Below are 19,686 nucleotides of genomic sequence, written 5' to 3'. Positions count from 1 at the left end.
AGAAATGTTGGATGAAGTTGCTTCATGCTGGAGAACATAGAGCTCTTTTGTTATTTCTTTGGCCATACAGAACACATTATACATCCGGATCATATGATCATTAGAGCTCATAATGGTTGAAAGAAAACAAGATTGTGTTTATCATGTTTGCTCATAATAAAATAACTTACTAGTGCTTATGGAACATCTGGAGGTTGAGTATTAGCTGCAGTTCTTCATCAACCCACTACGTGGAGCTGCAACACTAAAAAAATGTTTTCTGTGGCCTTGAGGTATTAATGTTAAATACTTTTAAATAAAAAATCTTTTTATTTAAGCAATGTCTGCTTTGCATATTGGGTTTGGTACAATATGCTAATCTTGACTGTTGTGTTTTTCTTACTACAAGCAGAAAATCACCATAAAAGGAAACAAAGAATTGAAAACATCAATATAAATGTAATTTATAACATTGTTTCTCTACTTTAACACACTGGATTCAGATGATTCCAGTTCATTAAAAGCCTGATAGGTTTGCTGAAAAAGGGAAAGACTTAAAACACTCATTTATATTATGTGTTTCAGTTAGTGATTAAATTACTGACACAAATATTCATTTTCAGCTTTATTTATGAATTTCTTCAACACAGCCACAGCTGAGCAAAGTGCTGAACATCAGAGATACATAAGAAAAAAGAAAACAACAAATAAAATGAAAACGCTAAACACACAACAATGTAAAGAAATTAAAAACTCACGTGAAAACAAAAACAAATCAGTAGAACAGATAAAATAAAATAAAAGTTGGGTAAAATAAAGTCTCAGTTGGGTTAAGAGATTAATGAGGAAAAAAGTTAATCAGACATGGATGACTATTTTATTTGAATACATAAGAAATGTTTTTGTTTTAATCAAACATAAATTGCATTGCTCAAACTTGGACAAGATTTTTCTTCCAACCTGGAACCAGTCAATGTTTTCATCTTGTTAATCTAATTAAAACATTGACAAGAAACAGCAACACAAACTCCTGTTTATACTTAAAAAACAAACAAACTTACTGAACAAGTTTACTGTCATTTTGAATTAGTAGACATTAAACAACATATTTACTAACTAAGTAGTTGATGTCTGCTCAGCAGCAGTTTCTGCAGACTCATCTACTAACGGTGAACAGATGGACACTGAAGACCTAATTCTGAACCAGTCAAGTGCCTTGTCCCGATCACATCCAAATCCAGCATAAAGTGTTTCGGTGAATGTGGTGTGGAAGGTGTGGAGGTGGATCAATGTGTCAAAGGAGACCAGATAGTAGGACAGAATACCAGCAGGATGGTCCACATAGACGGCTACTCTGTCATAAACACGAGAAGGCAAACGTATTTCCTTTTGTTCTTTGTCATGGAAGACACCAAAACTGTTGAGGAAGCATGTCAGAGTCCAGGACTTGTCATTTCTTCCGAACAGAGATTCAAAAGTGTTTCCTTTTCTGCGGATTCCTCTGTAGCTAACAGCTATGTCAACCAGTCCTTTCCATTTCACCTCCCAGTAACAACGACCAGGCAGAGCATGTTTACACAGCGCCTGGGGCCAGAAGTCAAATCTTTCAAAATGATCCGGATACTCATGGTAACCTGAAAATACCTTCCTCCTGTTTTTGGACAGTTTGAGGTTTTGGCTTATTGTGTTTGGGTCCAGCTCAAGTTCACAGGTATCTGATAGAGAAAATCAGAAACAACAGCTGTTAAATTCACAGAACCAAAGATTCAGTTCTGACGATGCATGTAAGGTTAATCTGTCTGTGTAAAGAAAAAAAGTAAGTAAAAATAAATAAGTAAATAAAAACCATATAAATAAAAACATGTAAATAAAAACTTAAATCACTAAAACAATGAAAAGGTAAATATAACAACAAGTAAATAACATAAAATAGTAAATAAATAAAAATAAGCAAAATAAAAATAAAACAATAACATGAATTAATAAATTGACTAAATAAAAAAAAAAGAATTATTTCCAGCTAACATTAAAACATTATTAAAACAGATCAAGATCGTGATCTTATACTTTGTTCCAGTTGTAGTCTGAAGAAGGGAGACTCCGATTTCTCAGTTGGAAAAATCAACTGGAACGCCATCCAAAGTCAGATTTCCAACTGGGAAGCTGGGAGGAACTCCAGTTACAACGTGTAAAGCGGACTTTGTGTTTCTTTGGCTCCTTGCATAAAAGGTAAACTGTGGTATTTATTTTGCAACATACACATGTAATAGTGGATCTAATATTAGGGATATTCTTATCCGATCATGTGATCGGAAATCGGCTTGATCACTTGGTTTCAGACTCGATCGGATTCTGGCGTCATTTCCCTATCAGGGATCGGATATTGATTCTAAATCCAAATAGGAATAAGAACAGTTAGTATCCACCGTTAGTTATGTGGTGGCACAGAGTCGAGACAGATTTGTCTCAAAACACCGGCGCGGCACTTTGCAGCAGTGACTGCCGTAAAGCGAAGCAGAACACGGCACCAGCTTGACGTGGGAGCGCTGTTGCTAACTTAGAGAAGGTGTTGTATAGCTACTTTTCAGACCCTATTTTCCTTAAATGTTACAAATTAAACTACTTTCTCCAGTTTATCTGGGACTTTGGCGACAAAACTGGAAAAGCATAGAGAGCTAACGTGGATTATGGTAAATACAGTTATTCTGTCGCACCAAAATAAATGACTGCATTTTATTCCCATATCCTCCGTGGGTACAAGGTAGGTAAAAAAATAAGGGACATGTTGTCCCTTGTTTCTTCTGACCCTCGCTGTTTTTTAAGTCATAGTAGTTAAATTTTCTATGAATTACCTTTTAACTTTAATGCTTGTATTTTAAATGTTTTGAAAGTCGGGAGTTATCATAGAAACTTACATTTCCTGATGTCAGGCTGCAGCTTCTGCTCTCCACAGTGGTCCAACCTAAAGAAAGAAATCCCCATCAGCTCAGTGAATGAGGCTCATCAAAACTATGAGAGCTTTCTCTTTCAACAAGCTGGCATGTTTGTCCATGTACCTCAGCGTCTCTAGCCTCCAGGTTGGGTCCTGTAGTCCAGCGGCTAACTGCTCCATCCCTGCCTCTCCTGGATTGTTGTGACTCAGGTCAAGTTCTCTGAGGTGGGATGGGTTGGCGTTCAGAGCTGAAGCCAAAAAATCACACCCAGCCTCCGCAACCAAACAGTTACACATCCTGCCAGAGCACAAATAAGCTTCATTTTAAGAACTTGAACGTAAAAAAATAACAATTTAGTTACTCTGTATTTCAGTATCAGAAAATCTTGTGACTTTAATCTCAAACAGACTTTGTTTATGGAGTAAGACAACAATCCAAGACATGCTAGCAGGAGGTCTGCCTCTAAAAGACTCAACGAAAAAACCCGACACACCAGTGTTAGGTTGTTCTAAACAAAGTCCAACTTTGAGATGTTTTCACAGCAAAAAACAAACAACCCCCCCTTCCCCCTAAATTACAGCTGAGTTTAAATAATTTTGTAAATCACAGTTGTTCAAAACTCCTCCCCATATGTTGTGAAAGATTGTTTCTCAGTCATTTAAACAAGTCATAGCAGTTATTAGTGGAACAAGAGGTAATATGATTAAAGCATAATTACTTTTTCACAAAAGGGCATGTTTGTTTGCATAGCTTTTTTTGTATTTACTCCAATTATCTTTTATATTAAGACATTTCTGATAATCAAACAATTAAGAGCGAAAAAAAACCACACACAAAAATCTGTTACAGGGAGATATTTTTCACATTTGAGCTCTTCAAAAACACATTTAAAATTTATTTTATACAGATTTATGTAGCTCTACATCATAATTAAACCAGTCCACTAACCTGAGACTTTCCAGTTTACAGTTTGGACTCTGCAGCCCAACAGAGAGCAGCTTCACTCCTGAATCCTGCAGGTCACTGTTGCTCAGGTCCAGTTCTCTCAGACTGGAGGACTGAGAACTGAGAACCAGAGAAAGAGCTTCCAGGGATCGCTCTGATAATCTGCAGCCTCTTAATCTAGAAAAAAAGACAGTCCAACTTAGCATTGTTCAAGAAATCAGCATGGTTTGTTAATTTTACACAGTGACAGTTTTAGCAAATGTGTCAAAAAAAGATCTTGTTTATAAAAGTTACACACTGCAAATGTCAACTTTTAAAGACAAAGCTGAAATTTGTTAGCAAAAATAAGAACAAAAACCTTTGGAGATCCCCTAGTTTGTTCCAGTTTATCTCACCCATTGTCCCTCGGCACTTTGTGACTTGAAACACAGTTGATATAAAACTTTGTAAATTGGCCTTTCACAATAAATTCTTGCTCCAAGTGAAGCAAATACAAAAGTAAGTTTATTTAAATGTTCCTGCCTATTTACATTCTGAGTTGGAGTGATGTATTACATACACATTTTACATAAACCCCAAAATGTAATTTTCTTAGATTCACTGTGCAATAATTGTAATAATCTTGTATGATTTTGTATTTATGCCTGTTATTCTTGATATTAAAATATATTTGATGAGCTGAAACAATTTTGGGGCTCAAAAACATTAAAAGAAGAAACCTTTTAGAGAGAAATATTTTAAACAGCAATTCCACATCATAATTAAACCAGTCCACTAACCTGAGACTTTCCAGTTTACAGTTTGGACTCTGCAGCCCGACAGAGAGCAGCTTCACTCCTGAATCCTGCAGGTCACTTTTGCTCAGGTCCAGTTCTTTCAGACTGGAGGACTGAGAACTGAGAACCAGAGAAAGAGCTTCCAGGGGTCGCTCTGATAATCTGCAGCCCGTTAACCTAGAAAACAAAACAGCTTAACTTACAATTGTTCAAGAATTTAGCACGGTTTGCTAGATGGGTTCCCTTTTCAAATAAAGTTAATTTGTCAGCAAAAATGAGAATAATAATACCAGCTATTGTTATCTACAATATGGCTGCAACTGACAATTATTTTAGTTTTTTAGTTTTAGTTTATCAATTATTCTGGCAAGTAATCGGATAAAATATCGACACATTCTGCAGATTTTTTATTTGTCTTTTTCATATAATATTAGAAATATGTAAAAGATGAACAAAAAATTTATTCCTTTTTAATGGAATCAATTTTAGTTTAAAATGCGATAACAGCATTTTTGACCTTTAGTGAACACTTGATCACTTGGAGCAAAGGAAGCATCTGCAGCTTAAAAAATACCTCTAACATCATCAGCTCTTCCTGCTTGACTCAACATCAGTACAGCTCATTTGTTGACTATTTTTTGGATTAACAGATTAGCAATTTTATACCAAAATGTGCTTAATAGAAGATTTTTTAGCACAATTTGAATCACTTGAAGCTAAATCTATTCCACTTGAGGAGCTTTGGGTAGAATATTTACAGACAAAGAAGGATTTTCTTAATCTTAAACCCAAAATGTATATTTTTTGTACAGTTCTGGCTTAATTACTATTTTGTTCTCTCAGCAAATGGGCATTTCTAGAGTCTGTATACCCCAGTTAACAATTCATGGTTTACTAAATTAGTTGACAATTATTTCAATAATCGATTCATCATGATTAATAGTTTCAGCCTTAATCAAACTGTTTAACCTTTGGAAAATCCTCCTGTTTGTTCCAATGTATCTTACCTAGTATTGTCCCACAGTAATGAGACGTGAAAACACACTTAATGTAAAACTTTGGAAATTGGTCTTTCACAACCAATTTCTTTTACATGTAAATCAGTTACAAAACCTCATCAGTTTTTTTATTTGTACTCACAGAACTTTTCTGGAGGCTTCCAGGACTGGCATGAGCTGCAGCAGAACCTCCTCTGACTCAGAGTATTTGCTCAGGTCAAATTCATCCAGATGTTTTTCTGATGATAGTAAGATTAAGATCAGAACTGACCACTGATCAGATGATAGTTTATCCTTGGAAAGACGTTGTGATTTCAGGCACGTTTGGATCTCCTCCACAACAGAGTCCTCCCTCAGCTCATTCAGACAGAGAAACATTATTAAGATCTTTTCTGGTGATGTACTCGCACTGATTTTTCGCTTAATGTACTTAATTATTTTCTGGTTGGACCATGAGGTACTTCTTGTTGGTGCCAGCAGGTCATGTAGGAGAAACTGATTTGTCTGCAGAGAAAGACCCATGACGAACCGTAGGAACAAAAAAAGCCGTTTATTTGGAGTTTTCAAGGTTCTCTTCAGTGCTGTTTTATGAAGTTTTGTTGTCGAGGTTCTGGGGAAACAGGGGAGCCAGTTCTCAACTGTCATCCATGACTCAAGCATCACATTTTTGTTGTTGGAGACCAGGGAAGTGATCACATGAACAGCGGCAAGAAACTTCTGAATGCTGGACTGAGTAAAACAAGAAATCATCTTCGGGTAATTGTCTTCTGACGTCTTTCCAGAAAATGTCTTGAAGATCTCTTTGAACCATTCAGAGCGCTCTGATGTCACTGTAAGGCCACAGCTTCTTAAGTCCTCATCAGTAAATACAGTGTTATCTCTGAGGAGCTGCTTAAAGGCCAGTTTGGCCAGAGACTTGATGTACATGATGCACTTTCCAGTATCATACTTTTCCTTCATGTGGTTGATCTGAACCACCAGGAACTCTGTGTACATCTCTGTCATGGTGCTGGGAAGAGCTCCTCTCTCTCTTGTTTCCCACAGATTCTCCAGAACTACAGCAGTGATCCAGCAGAAAACTGGCATGCGGCACAGGAAATGAATCATTTTTAATGTCTTGATGTGGGAGATAATTTCTCTGGCCCGTGGCTCATCTCTGAATCTCTTCCTAAAGTACTCCTCTTTCTGTGGGTCGCTGAACCCTCTCAGCTCCGTCACCATGTCAACAAACTCAAAAGGGATCTGACTGGCTGTTTCAGATTGTGTGGTAATCCAGAGGTGAGCAGTTGGAAGCAATTTCTTCATGATGAGCTTAGTCAGAAGCACCTCTACTCTACTTGACTTTCTTGCGTTCGATTTATTTGTCTTGCTGATAAAGTCAAACTCCAGGAAATTCTGATCCAAACCATCAATGATAAACAAAAGTTTGAATTCACTGCTGTCACAACTGTTTTTTCTCACATTTTGTAAATCTGTGAAGATTGCGTTCAGAGTCTCCTCCGTAATGCCGCTGGACGACATTCCCGGAACGACTGTGTGAATTAGCTCTGCCAGAGTAAACCTCTCTCCTCTCCATAAATACAACTGACGAGCATCAAAAGGGAAAACGAGGTGAAATTCTTGATTGAATCTCTTTTCAGCCCAATCCAACATAAACTGTTGCACTAGGAAGGATTTGCCGATGCCAGTACACCCTTTGGTCACCACTGTTTTGCTGGATTTGCCTCTTCTGGACAGATGTTGAAACATGTTGCTGACATTCACCGGTTTAGATGTTTTTGTTTCTGAGCCTGTGGCATCATCATCGGTGATGAACAGCTCTGGATCCAGGTAGCACAGGGTCTCCTCGTCATGCTTCTCCAACCAATCATCTTTCACAGATATGAACATGTTCTGGAGGTTAGACTGCAGCACAGCCGGGCTTGATGTGGTTTGTGGACAAGGCAGTGCTGACATCTTCACACCTGTCAAAAACAAACGAATCCTGAGCAATCTGAACAGCTGCCGCCATAAATACTTATAGACACATGAAACATCAATCAGGACACTGGTCTTGTAAGTCAGAAAATGTTGTAGATTTACAGGCTTTACAGTTTTTTCTAAAGCATTAGGATAACCTCCAGACTGACATCTCGGTCAGTAGTTTCTCATTCTGAAGAAACTGCTTCTGTTACGTATTTCACAAACCAACAATGGACATTTGGTTCAATTGTAGAGACTGTTGCTCATTGGGATAACTAGTTATTCTTCCATCCAGTCCACCAGGCATTGAGCAAGCATTGGAGTTTTGTACAAGCTAGAAACAAGAGATGGAGGACCGGTCAATACCGGATTAAACTGGTTGTTATCAGTATCAACCAGTTTTCCATCAAGGATGAAAACTGGTTCATTCTGATGGGTTTATCAGAATAAACCCATCTGATGGTTTATTCTAGCAAGAAACACCACCAAACTTAGGTCATCTCACATCTTGAACATCATAAAGTCACCAGATCCCAGTCCAACAGTGGACCTTTGGGCATCATCCTGACATAAAGAACAGGAAGAAGTAAAGTTGTTCTGAAAACAGAAGAGTTTAGCAAGGTGTCAAGGGAAAATGGTCTGATCCTGGCTAACTGCATATCGGCGTATGAATGTATGCATGATTGTGAGTTTGACTGAGTGAATGTTATTTGAGAAAAAGTGCTTTGAGTAGTCAGTATGACAAGACCAAAGTCAGCCATCAAGGACGGGTATTCTGCATATTTTAGTCGTCTCTCTCTGTTGGAAATGCTGATTGAGCTGTCAGCCTGGAGATTATCCTAAGGTTGTAGTACAAACTGTTTTAAATGTACATTTACATTGTTTTCTGACTCTTTATGGCTCTTTCTCTCGTCCAACAGTCACTAAACTCACAAACATGCACACAATCATTCACCAATATGCAAATAAGAAGGCAACTGCAAGTGCCTTATTTAGGGTACAGCATTTATAAAGGACTTTGTTTTCAGTTCTCTTTTAGAGAAGATTACCTTCGCGTTGCTTTGTGACTGGTGGAATGACTATCGGACAAATAAATAAATCTGCTTCATTCCCTTCATCACTGCTGACCACCACAGAAACAGGAGAGAACAGATTGTTTGGTGATGAGTTCATTAGTCCTTCAGTTTCCCCAGATGTGGCAGGAACTGGCTCATCAGACGGCTGTAGTGAAGGTGGATAAGGAGAGTAGAGAGGCTGTTCCTCAGTTGACTCAGTGGGTTGATTTCCTGCTCCGTTGGACACCAGCGTGTTCTTGGGCAGGACTTCAACCCCCTTATTGCCAAAAATGACCTCATGACTGCAGTCTTCTGTTGGAGAAACCTCCCCTGCAGCCTTGGATGCAGCATTTGACAACTTCTCTGCCAGATCATTCCTATTCATCCTCTGTAAAACCATCCTGGCCACCTCCACACACCGGCGGCTGTAGGTTTGCACCATCAGGTCCACGGTATCCTCACGATCTGAACTCTCGAGCTGGCATTTTGGGATGGACGGGATGGCTTTCAGGAACTCTGCCTGCTGCAGGTACCACTTAAACTTCTTAAATTCTTTGTCTCCCAAGTCCTCCAAAGATTCTAGCAGCTCTATTGCTCCTGCCATCGTTTCTCACAGCTGCACCATGCTGAGGCTTTGTCTCAGAGGACAGTCAAAGGTCCAACTCCACTGCATTCAGCATTGAAACAAGAATCTGTAACAGAACCATTTCAGAAATTCAGTTATGTTTTTACATTTAAAACCAAATACGTTTTTAATCAGACACTATTATCTAAAATAGTTTTCATCCATCCATTTTCTTTCACCCTTGTCCCTCAGTGGGGTCGGGAGGATTGCTGATGCCCATCTCCAGCGAACGTTCCGGGCGAGAGGCAGGATACACCCTGGACAGGTCGCCAGTCTGTCGCAGGGCAACACAGAGACACACAGGACAAACAACCATGCACACACACTCTCACACCTAGGGGCAATTTAGAAAGGCCAATTAACCTGACAGTCATGTTTTTGGACTGTGGGAGGAAACCGGAGTACCCGGAGAAAACCCACGCATGCACAGGGAGAACATGCAAACTCCATGCAGAAAGACCCCAGGCCGGGAATCGAACCCAGAACCTTCTTGCTGCAAGGCAACAGCTCTACCAACTGCGCCACTGTGCAGCCCTAAAATAGTTTTCATCTTATTAGAAATTATGTATCAAAAATGATGGTATCTCTGGAAAATAAATTTAAATAATTTGACCACAGGGACATTTTAAACTATAGTGTGTCCTCTAATTATAACTACAGGTGTCTTCATGCTTGTAGTTATTAGCCTATTTAAAATTTTCATCTTTTGGACATTTTTTGAGTTTCTAAAATCAAAGATTTTCAACATTTCAGAAATCTCAAGTATTTTTCTAGAAAATTTCTAAAAAAAAATTTATGAAAATTTATTATCTTTATTCTATCTACAACAACCATAATACGCCGTTGTACTTCCCCCATCATTGTTGCTTGAACCTTTGGATGCAGTCGGCAGCAAACAACACACCAGACTCTGCATGTGGATCGTTGCATCACTGTGATGGAATCGGCCTTCAAAGGATGTAACCCTTGAATTTGGACACATCTGTTGAAAATAATGGATCTAAAACCAGAGTTCATTCCAGCACTGACTGAAACTTCAGGTATTATATTAAGTATAATACATATGAATTTGCTAATATGCTTCATAAAGCAATGTCCAGTGCGAGAAGGTCACATTTGCCTCTCTGGACAGTTTTAATCTCTTCCATCATTATGACAATCATTGTTAGGCACTCCAGACACACTTCAGCTGATTCAGAAATAAGACGTCCAATGAAATCATATCTGGTCTATGAAGAACAAAATGCTTCGTCTTTGTTGTATTTGGAAATGACGAACTTTGTTGAGGAAATGTTAGCAGGAAACTAGAAAATTCCTGAAGAAATTTTACCAGGGTAGGCCCATTGGTTTGAACCAAATGTTTTAGCTTAAGCTTACACAGTTCTTTGCTCCTGATACACATCAGGGATTATGGTGTACACAGTTCATCTATATCCAAAGCCCTTGCCAGGTCCATCACCATATTTCTATGGCTGATGTCAATTTTCAAAGAGTATTTATTAATTCTTCACATATGAAAATCCATTACAATATGTTTGTAACAAAAATTACAATTTTTCCTTTTTGCTGTACATCATTTCATTACACAACAATTATAAAGAAGCAAACTTGCTCGACAATACAAGAAGATATCTCATTACACACAAAAAATAAATAGCTAAATTAATTAACAATACTATGTAAAGTTTCCGGCACTTTCCAAATCATAATATCTTCTCTTTTTTCCCCAGAATTCATTTTCCACATATAGTTTTTGACCAATGAACCCACTATCTTTATGACATTCTTCTCCATTATCTCATATTTTTTGTATATAAAAATGTTCCTAGATTTCCATATTGCTTCTTTAACACAATTAATCACAATCCACCACATCAATTCATCTTTACCATTTCCTTCTACTTGTAAGCTGTAGACAATTTTGTCGTAAGTTATTTCCTCCCTACATAAATCATTCAACCATGACGTCATCAAACCCCATATTCTTTTAGATATTGGGCATGTCCAGAACAAATGTTTGATTGTCTCACTGTCGCCACATCTGGGCCTGGGCCGAGACTGACGACTATAAGCTTCGCACATGAGGTTCTCACTCACCGTACGAAATAAAAAAAAAAGACAGTCGGCAATTGTTTATTTCTCCAAATTTTTCAACCTTCATACTAAGGATTTTAATTCACACTCAAAAATTCAAAGAAATAATAATTTTATGTAAGCAAAATATGAATAGTCACAGGAAATATTTATTCTTCCCACAATGCATTGTGAGACCTGTCTCTACGGCTGTTTGTGAGACTACTCACTGCCTCTCTCTAAGACCCGTTGCTATGGTAATTAATTATCTGGACCTGGACTGGCTCTCTCTCTCTGTCAGACAGTACGCTGGAGACAGAGTTTCTATACTTGTGAGACACCCAGCGTCGGCCTCAAGGACCCTGAGAAAAAACCATAAGCCCTGGCAAAATTTTGAAATTTTCATTAAGCTTCATTTGAAGCAACACTAATCCCGGGTGTAACAGTGGCCATGGTCTATGTCTTGATTTTTACCCAGGAAGCATTTCGGAACATGTCCCCCTCAATATTGGACAGAGCCACATTCGTCCCCCCCAATAATTTCACCGCAGTTGCGAAGAATTTTCAAATCTTCCACTGGCATGCTTTTGTTTTGAAGGCGCACAACAGCGCATTCAGCAGAGCGCTTCCTCCCCCTCCCCCCTCTGAACGGCTCAGAGTAAAGGCAGCAGCAGACGGAGTCAGAAAATCTCGGTTTGAATGAGGTAAACGATCTGTCAGGAATGCTGCCATGAATATCGCTCGTTTATAACATCTTGTTGTCAGTTTTCTTTCATATATAGAACCAAATCTTTTTGGTTAAGCCATTTTAATTCTGGAATACTCACAGGTCCAAAATTTTACTGCTAACTTTGTTTAAAAGTTAGCTAGTCTAGTCACAATGGTGAGACTGAAACAGCAGCAAAATTAGCATTTTTATTATTTAAAGTGAGCAACACCTGATCATACTCGACCGCTTAACATGTATTTATATTATATTATATTATATTATATTATATTATATTATATTATATTATATTATATTATATTATATTATTTAGCTATTTGGGAGAACAGCAGTGCTTGAAGAAAGGTGAGATCTCTGGTGAGATCTTCATTTAGTTTATTGACATATGTGTTAACTGTTTTAAATTTTTAAATAAACTAAACTATTTTATTATGAGAGGAGCAGATCAGACATAGGAGAACCAGGTGGAGTTTCAGAGTGTGGAGATATAAAAATTATATTAATTATATAAAAAAATTATATTAATTACAGGAGACAATAAGAAAAGTGCTTGAGGAGAGGTTTAAAAATAAATTAATGAAAATTTTTGCTACACAGTAAATAGAGTTGAGATGTATAATAATGTATACATCTGAAAATTAAGTTGTTTAAATTCTCATTATGTATGATCATACTTTTTATATTTAGTTCACATTCTGACACTACATTACTGTAGTGTCTGTTGTAAATCCATGAATTCATGCAGGAACATCAGGCTGCAGAGAGTCAGGCAGAATCACATAACTGTAGATATTTTAGTAAAATTTTTGTGGCTGAAAATGATGGAGGAAAAAAACATTTAGGTTTTTTGCCTCAGTGTTTTTATGGCTCATGTTTGGTAAGTTACTGAATGCTGAGCTGGAAATGAGACTGAGTTAACAGTGAGGAGCTAAGGTGTCTGTTAGATGTGAAAAGTATCTTTTTTATTTATTTTGTAGATCAAACTGTTGCACTGATGTAGAAAGTTGTTCAATACGAACAAAACTTGTTTTTTAGATTTAATTTTTCTTGGTCAAACTGATGTATTGAGTTTAAAACTGCTGAGTCCTATTTTATGAGCTGTTTTCTGCTTTGGTTTTAGAAAGAGGTAGAAGCAATTCAATTACTAGTCAATTTATATCAATGCATTTTGACCAATAATCAAATGTCTTTTGACCAATAAGATATATCAGAATCTGTTAGCCTGTCTGTGCTACCAGAGTATTTATCTTGCTAGTTGTGAGGCAAATACTAAAGTGAGTGTTCATCCTGGAATGACGGTCATTATATTATGTATTTAACTTTACATAGTATAATCTGATTATTGGATTGTTAATAGTAACATGTTAGATTACTTGTTGCTGAAACAAGGGTCAGATTAGAGTAACGCATTACTGACGTGTTGATGCCATAATTGTTTGGCATTTCTGCTCAAGCTATTTACTGATCTGTCAGGTTTCCGATATGCTTCCCCCCCCAATGACACTCGTTCCTAGTGGGGTCGGGAGGAATACTGGTGCCCATCTCCAGCGAACGTTTCGGGTACAGCAAATTGAATTTATTTGTTATTTTTATTCCCAGAGGCTTTTCGTTTTGTCTCATTACTTTAACATGAGAGAATAGAACATAACCTAGAAACCTTAACTCTACAGAGTTTAATATGAGCCAACAGAAGAAGCTGAAGTCCATCCTGAGACTCTATCTGACTTACCCGATAGTAAACAAAGAGGCAGCAGCCCATCATCAGGACCAGATTTACTCCTCCACCACAGAACTTTTGATCTGCTGCTCCTCTTCCTCCAGGTCACCTTCTTGGTTCCCCAAAGTCACATCAGCTGTCCTCCCTGTTCTCCTCCACATACGCCATCCAACTCTTGCACCAACTTCTCTGTTAACCTACTCTCCTTCACAGTCACATTTTACTCGTCACTTCTCTTTCTCCTTAAAACTGGACACTTATCGTTCTTCCTCCAATTTGTCCCTTCAAAATGTCCTTCTTCTCTCAAAGCATGATCCTGCTCAGTCCTTCTGTCCAGCCCTCAGGAACAGGAACCCCATTCACAATATATGTTCCGTCCACTTAAACAGGAAGTGTTTCCCACCTTACAAATAGGAAATGACGGCCGCCGAAAGAAGAAACAGCCGCCTAAAATTAGGAGCTCCAAAATTAGGAGCTCCAGGAGACAAAGGTAAAAATCACTGAGTCACCAAGAGTCTGATGATCATCCAATATTTAATTTCCATTTTTTTTTTCCAATTGTGAAATTTTGTTTGCTCACTTATAAAAATCTATGAATTTAGGTTTTAAATCTGACATATTCAGCCTGGAGGAAAAATCATGTATGCCTCTCTATCTTAAATTATTTTACAAATTTGATTTTCACTAAAATTATTTTGTGGCTTTCAGTTTTCAGATTCATTATAAGATCTATTGCAGCATTAAGTCATTCAGACATTTAATAGTAGGGCATAGAAATGCAGAGAGATCATCTCCTGAAAGACTGAATTTTAACAGTTTTTACCCTGTAAGTTGTTCTGCATCAAAGGAAATAGTTGTCTGAAAGTTTATCGTCTGTGTTTCAAACTGCTCACACACTTAAGTCATTATCAAATCATAATTTCTCTGCCTGTCCCTTCAGCTTCAGCAGCATCAGGTGAACATATTGCATAAGAGATGAGAGGAAATCAATCGATTCTTCTCCACAAACAACAAACCTCTATAATCCAGAGGTTCCCAAACTGTGGGGCTGTTGGATGCAGGTGAAGTTAACCAAAAGATCCGTCCATTTTCTTGCACCCTCGTCCCTCAGTGGGGTCGGGAGGGTTGCTGGTTCCTCTCCAGCTAATGTTCCGGGCGAGAGGCGGGGTCACCCTGGACAGGTCGCCAGTCTGTCGCAGGGCAACACAGAGACACACAGGACACACAACCATGCACACACACACACTCACACCTAGGGACAATTTGGAGAGGCCAATTAACCTGACAGTCATGTTTTTGGACTGTGGGAGGAAACCAGAGTACCCGGAGAAAACCCACACATGCACAGGGAGAACATGCAAACTCCATGCAGAAAGACCAGGGCTGGGAATCGAGCCCAGAACCTTCTTGCTGCAAGGCAGCAGCTCTACCAACTGCGCCACTGTGCAGCCCTAACTAAAAGATGACTAGCTAATATCAATACATCACCTTAAGCTTGTTAACAAGTAGCTTGTAGGCTACTGGTGTTGTTATCTATGTTCAGCTACGATTTATTATTCCCCCAAAAAGTTGATTCCCCCCTTGTTCGTCTGGAGCTGCCGGGCTGAGTAGAACAGGGAGTCTCTAAGAATCCACCTCCCCTACCCCCTCTTCGCTCACACACATCGTTCAACCAGACAGCTATTTGTAATCCATATGGGGCCCGGAAATAGTTTGGAAATTACTACTGTAATCTATCATCCAACATAATTTCCTGCTTCCTGTTTTCATTATATTTAACACCTACATGTTACACAGGATGTTCTTTTAAGTTGCAAAGTAGGAATTATTCATATTTCATGACTCCAGTTTCTGTTTCTGTAGAAATAGCAAAGAAATAGAAATCTTACCTGCTTAGTTTTACTTTACAGAAACGGTTGTAGGAAAGCTCAGTAAAGTTTTTTCTTTTTTATACAAAGCCACATCCTGTCACTGCAACAGGAAACAGACATCACCATGGTTCAGAGTGGCAATAATCATTAGGTAATGCAGGAAGTGACCAACCTGCAAGAAGAGAGAATTTTAACAAAATGTTGATCAGTTTTTTTATTATATTCAACTAAATCATTAAATATTTAGTTGTTTTTTGGGTTTTTTTGGCCTTGATCAGGACATTTGAAAAAACTCTGTTAAATAGCATAAAGTCAGATCAGCTTAATTTTATCCAAATGTTTTAGTTGTTTTTATTCTGCTTTCTTGTTCTTTAACTACCATCAAGATTTGTGACCAAATTCAGAAACAAGGCGCCAAAGCTTTGTAGATACTCCATCAATAACAGGATACCTTTATTTAAAATAAATCCATATACTGTTTGCATCAAAGAAATTAAATCTTTTCTCCGCAGGGCAACAACACATTCATGCATATTTAAATAAAAATACAACTACTGAATACATGCAAAGTTATATTTAGATGATTTTACATTATAAGACAAACCATTGCAAGACACATTCACAAGAAATTTTGTCATGGCAAAAACAAATGATAGTGAAATCTGTGTTTTGTTTTGTTTTTTAAGCTGTGGGAGGCGCTGCACCAAGAACCACTGAAGGAAATGATACGAAAACCTCTGAAGAAAAAACTGAGCACAACTTCCTTCACAGAATGGAAACAAAAATGGAGCAGCGCCAGATTTGAATGGTTGTAGGATTTCTCTTTGTCTTTGGTAAAATACCATGAACCATTTCTCCTGCTAGCGTTAGACTCCATGTATTTTTGTAATTACCCATAATGCCCTGCAATCTGCTTGCCATTCACTTATGCATTTAAACTGGACCAGAGTTCACTTCAACCAAAGCGAGCCAGAGGTTTGTTGGTGGACCAGCAGAATTCGATTGTGTATTCATATCTCCATAAACCATCCAAACTTTCTAGGAAAACTAACTAGCGTTGCATTAAAGTGGACTAAACGGTGTGAATGCAATTTAAGAGACTAAATACAGGGGACTAAACAGGCTAGATGGACATAAACAAAAAACACGGAAATGATAAAAACACAAACAGAATAAAACCAAACACCCCAGGATTGTGACATAAAGGAGCTAGAGTTTCTATAGATGTTTCTATGAAGGAATCAGTTAGGCCTCGACGTTAATGGATAACTGTTCATATGTTCCCAGTGATTGTCTCTAACTTTAACACATTGGCTCAGGCTTATTTCATAGATTTCTACAATCCTCTGAGCCCTGGTGTTCACCGCCTCTTTTTAACTCCAAGCAGGGACCATTGAGGTGACGACATAAAGAATGATTTCGACGTTTCAGAACCGCTATCAGCACCAAAACAAACAAAATAATCAAGACAGAAATAATAGTTATGATTATGATGACCTGCTGTTTGGGCACTACAGGGCTGGTTGGGACTGGTGTCAGTGTGGGGTCAGGCTCTGTTATGATCATCTGTTTTTCACATGTGTCTCCATAGTAACCATCTGGACACTCACAATACCACTCGTTGGACCGTAGCAGCCTCTTGCATATTCCATTGTTCTTACATTGATTGTTGACACAGACAGGTAAGAGTCTGGAATAGTGAACAGAAATCCAACTTTCATAGCCATCCCAGGAACATTTCACTCGATGAAAAGGTGTTGGCACCTCTACAAACTGGTTTCTATAGGCAACTTGTGTAACTTTGGCATATTTTTTCAAAGGAATAGTAATTTCCTCATCATGATAATTTGAAAACCATTTATGACTGCATCTTTGTGCAGTCATAAAGAATTGTGAAATTGTCTTACGTTCACACTTCTTGTTTTCAAAACACTCTCTGGCTGTATCCTTCACCTCTTCAACATGTACCATGTCTGCCTTTACAGTGTAATCTACTGCAACTACAAGGTTGCCAGCAGTGAAGGTAAACTCTGCATTAAGCATGATATTTTTGTTCTGACTTTTATCGAACACCACCACCACCCAGTTGTACCAGCTGTACTTTTTGTCCAAAGCTTCTTTCACCTGAAGAGCGAGGGAGTTTTGGTCAGAACCTTGATCTTTGGTGATCTCCACCACATCTTTCTGCAAGTATTGCTTATAGTTGGTGAGACAGAACTCCACAGCCGATAACTGAGCTTCAGAGACCTTCTTGAACATCTGCCCAGGTTCAGCTGCTTTGCTTTTGACACCAGTCAGTTTCCAGTAGAACTGGTTGAGCACCATCCCTTTCCAAAACAAGCTGCTCAAGTACAGGTTGTATCTGCTGATCATATAAACGTCACATTTAAACTTCTTCTTCAGCAGACTGTTGAGGTTTTCACTCAGAGACGTGCTGTTCACTGTCAGGTAGCGGTAAAGATTGGACACACTGGACTCGGCTCCTGAACTTTCATAGAAGCTGGTGAATATTTTAATTTTCTTAGATGTTTCTTCAGGACTTTGAGATTCAGTTCTATGCAGAAACTCACCAAACTTCTCCCAGGTGTTGAGGATAGCAAGTTCGTCTCTGGAATAGATGCTGGCATAATTAAACCATTCTACATCTGCTGCCAAGTTGGAGATCTTAAAGGACAGAGAGTCCAGTTTCTGGTTTACCTCAGCAAAACCTTTCTTTACCTCATTCAACACCGGGTCTTCCTGAGGGATAAAGGCCAGGACCATATTGACGACAGAGAAGACCACAGCTCCAACTCCTGGTGCGAAACTACTAAAGCTGGAGATGCCTTTCATTACAGCCGACAGCTTCTTGGAGTCCATGCTTCCCATGACATCTTTGAAAAGAGACAGAGACTCTTTTGCAACATCAAGGGTCTTCTCTGTTAACTCCATGCTTTCAGACACCAGCTCTCTCCTGAGGGCTGATATTGAAAGATCTGATCGCACAGAGAAAGTCGCCCAGTGAAGAAGAATCACTGAAGACAACAGCATCGAAGCTGACTTGTTTGGAGCCATCGCTGAAAAACATAACATGCAACAAGGAATCAGTACCATTGTATAAAAACACTGCTAATGAAAATCTTTATCTCTTTCTTCCAAAACGTATTTCATTTAAAGCAGGAAACCCATCACTACTGCTTAGCCTTGGGGCAAATTGAATAACTTAGTGAGCTAAACTCTTATTGAACAAATTATTCAGCCTCAGATATCAATCAAAGTGGTCAATTTTTTTATTGTCCTACAACCTACAGTGTTGTTTTCATTAATGGTGACAATAACAAACATATTTCATTAGTGGACTAAAACTAGACTGTGACTGGAACAGTTCTGTAGAAATTATGAATTAAAACTGACATTGCTAGCATAATAAGTTTAGATAATTTATTTAGCCTAATGCAACATGCCTGTGTTAGTTTCAGACTAAAAGACCAGGTTTCAAAAAGCTTACTGTGCAGAGAGCAGAGCTGGGATTTGGTCCAGTGAGGTTTTCCAGAGGCGACTTGGTCAGCAGCTCCTTTGAGTTGTGCAGCCTGAGGTTGAGCTCAACAGGAATCCACCAGGCATTTTATAGGAAGCTGGATCTCCTGACCTCTCCCTCTGATTCACACTTTCCATTTAGGATGAATGACGCGATAAACACCAATATTTACCAAGGTGTGTAAAGGTTAAACTTATTTAGAGAAAGCACTTAGGTGGTCCATATGATTAAACAAACATGATCTAACAGAGTAAAACTTTGAAAAGCTGAGAGGGTTTTTCTTTTAGTAATTTCAGAATGAAATGTTGATGGTTCTTTTGTCTGGTCCTGGATTGTTTTGGCTTTTGATTCTAGTTTCAACATTCGGTGCTCCTGAGTGTCTTTCGTTTAATTATATCATTCTTGTTCTGTTTTCCGTTAGTTCAATTCTTTCTTAGTGATTCTAGTTTATTATGTTTGTAACTTTAGTTTAATTATGTTCTTTATGTCTACTCATTCTGTAGTGTTA

At 38.3% G+C, this 19,686-nt stretch overlaps 1 protein-coding gene and 1 pseudogene across 2 annotated transcripts; both read right to left on the bottom strand.

Annotated features, from left to right (window-relative positions):
* Nucleotides 1-514: 514 nt before the first annotated feature.
* On the bottom strand, nt 515-15,738 carry LOC103469009 (uncharacterized). Of its 2 annotated transcripts, none has more exons than XM_081610296.1 (8): nt 15,680-15,738; nt 8,643-9,340; nt 5,774-7,595; nt 4,637-4,810; nt 3,861-4,034; nt 3,036-3,209; nt 2,895-2,941; nt 515-1,694 (listed from the first exon to the last, which is right to left on the bottom strand). In XM_081610296.1, exons 2-8 carry the CDS (start codon nt 9,250-9,252, stop codon nt 1,096-1,098), a joined length of 3,600 nt encoding a protein of 1,199 aa, XP_081466422.1. In that variant the 5' UTR covers nt 9,253-9,340; nt 15,680-15,738; the 3' UTR covers nt 515-1,095. The 2 variants fall into 2 exon arrangements, with proteins under 2 accessions (XP_081466422.1, XP_081466423.1); XM_081610297.1 differs by lacking the exon at nt 15,680-15,738 and adding an exon at nt 13,803-14,163.
* A 630-nt stretch (nt 15,739-16,368) lies between these two features.
* On the bottom strand, nt 16,369-19,388 carry LOC145552632 (uncharacterized; annotated as a pseudogene).
* Nucleotides 19,389-19,686: the final 298 nt, after the last annotated feature.

Source organism: Poecilia reticulata, chromosome 8 (genome assembly GCF_904066995.2).
Source record: "Poecilia reticulata chromosome 8, P_reticulata-male-v2, whole genome shotgun sequence".
Lineage (NCBI taxonomy): Eukaryota > Metazoa > Chordata > Actinopteri > Cyprinodontiformes > Poeciliidae > Poecilia > Poecilia reticulata.
Note: the sequence above shows the minus strand (reverse complement) of the source record. Positions and strands in the feature narration are given on the sequence as shown.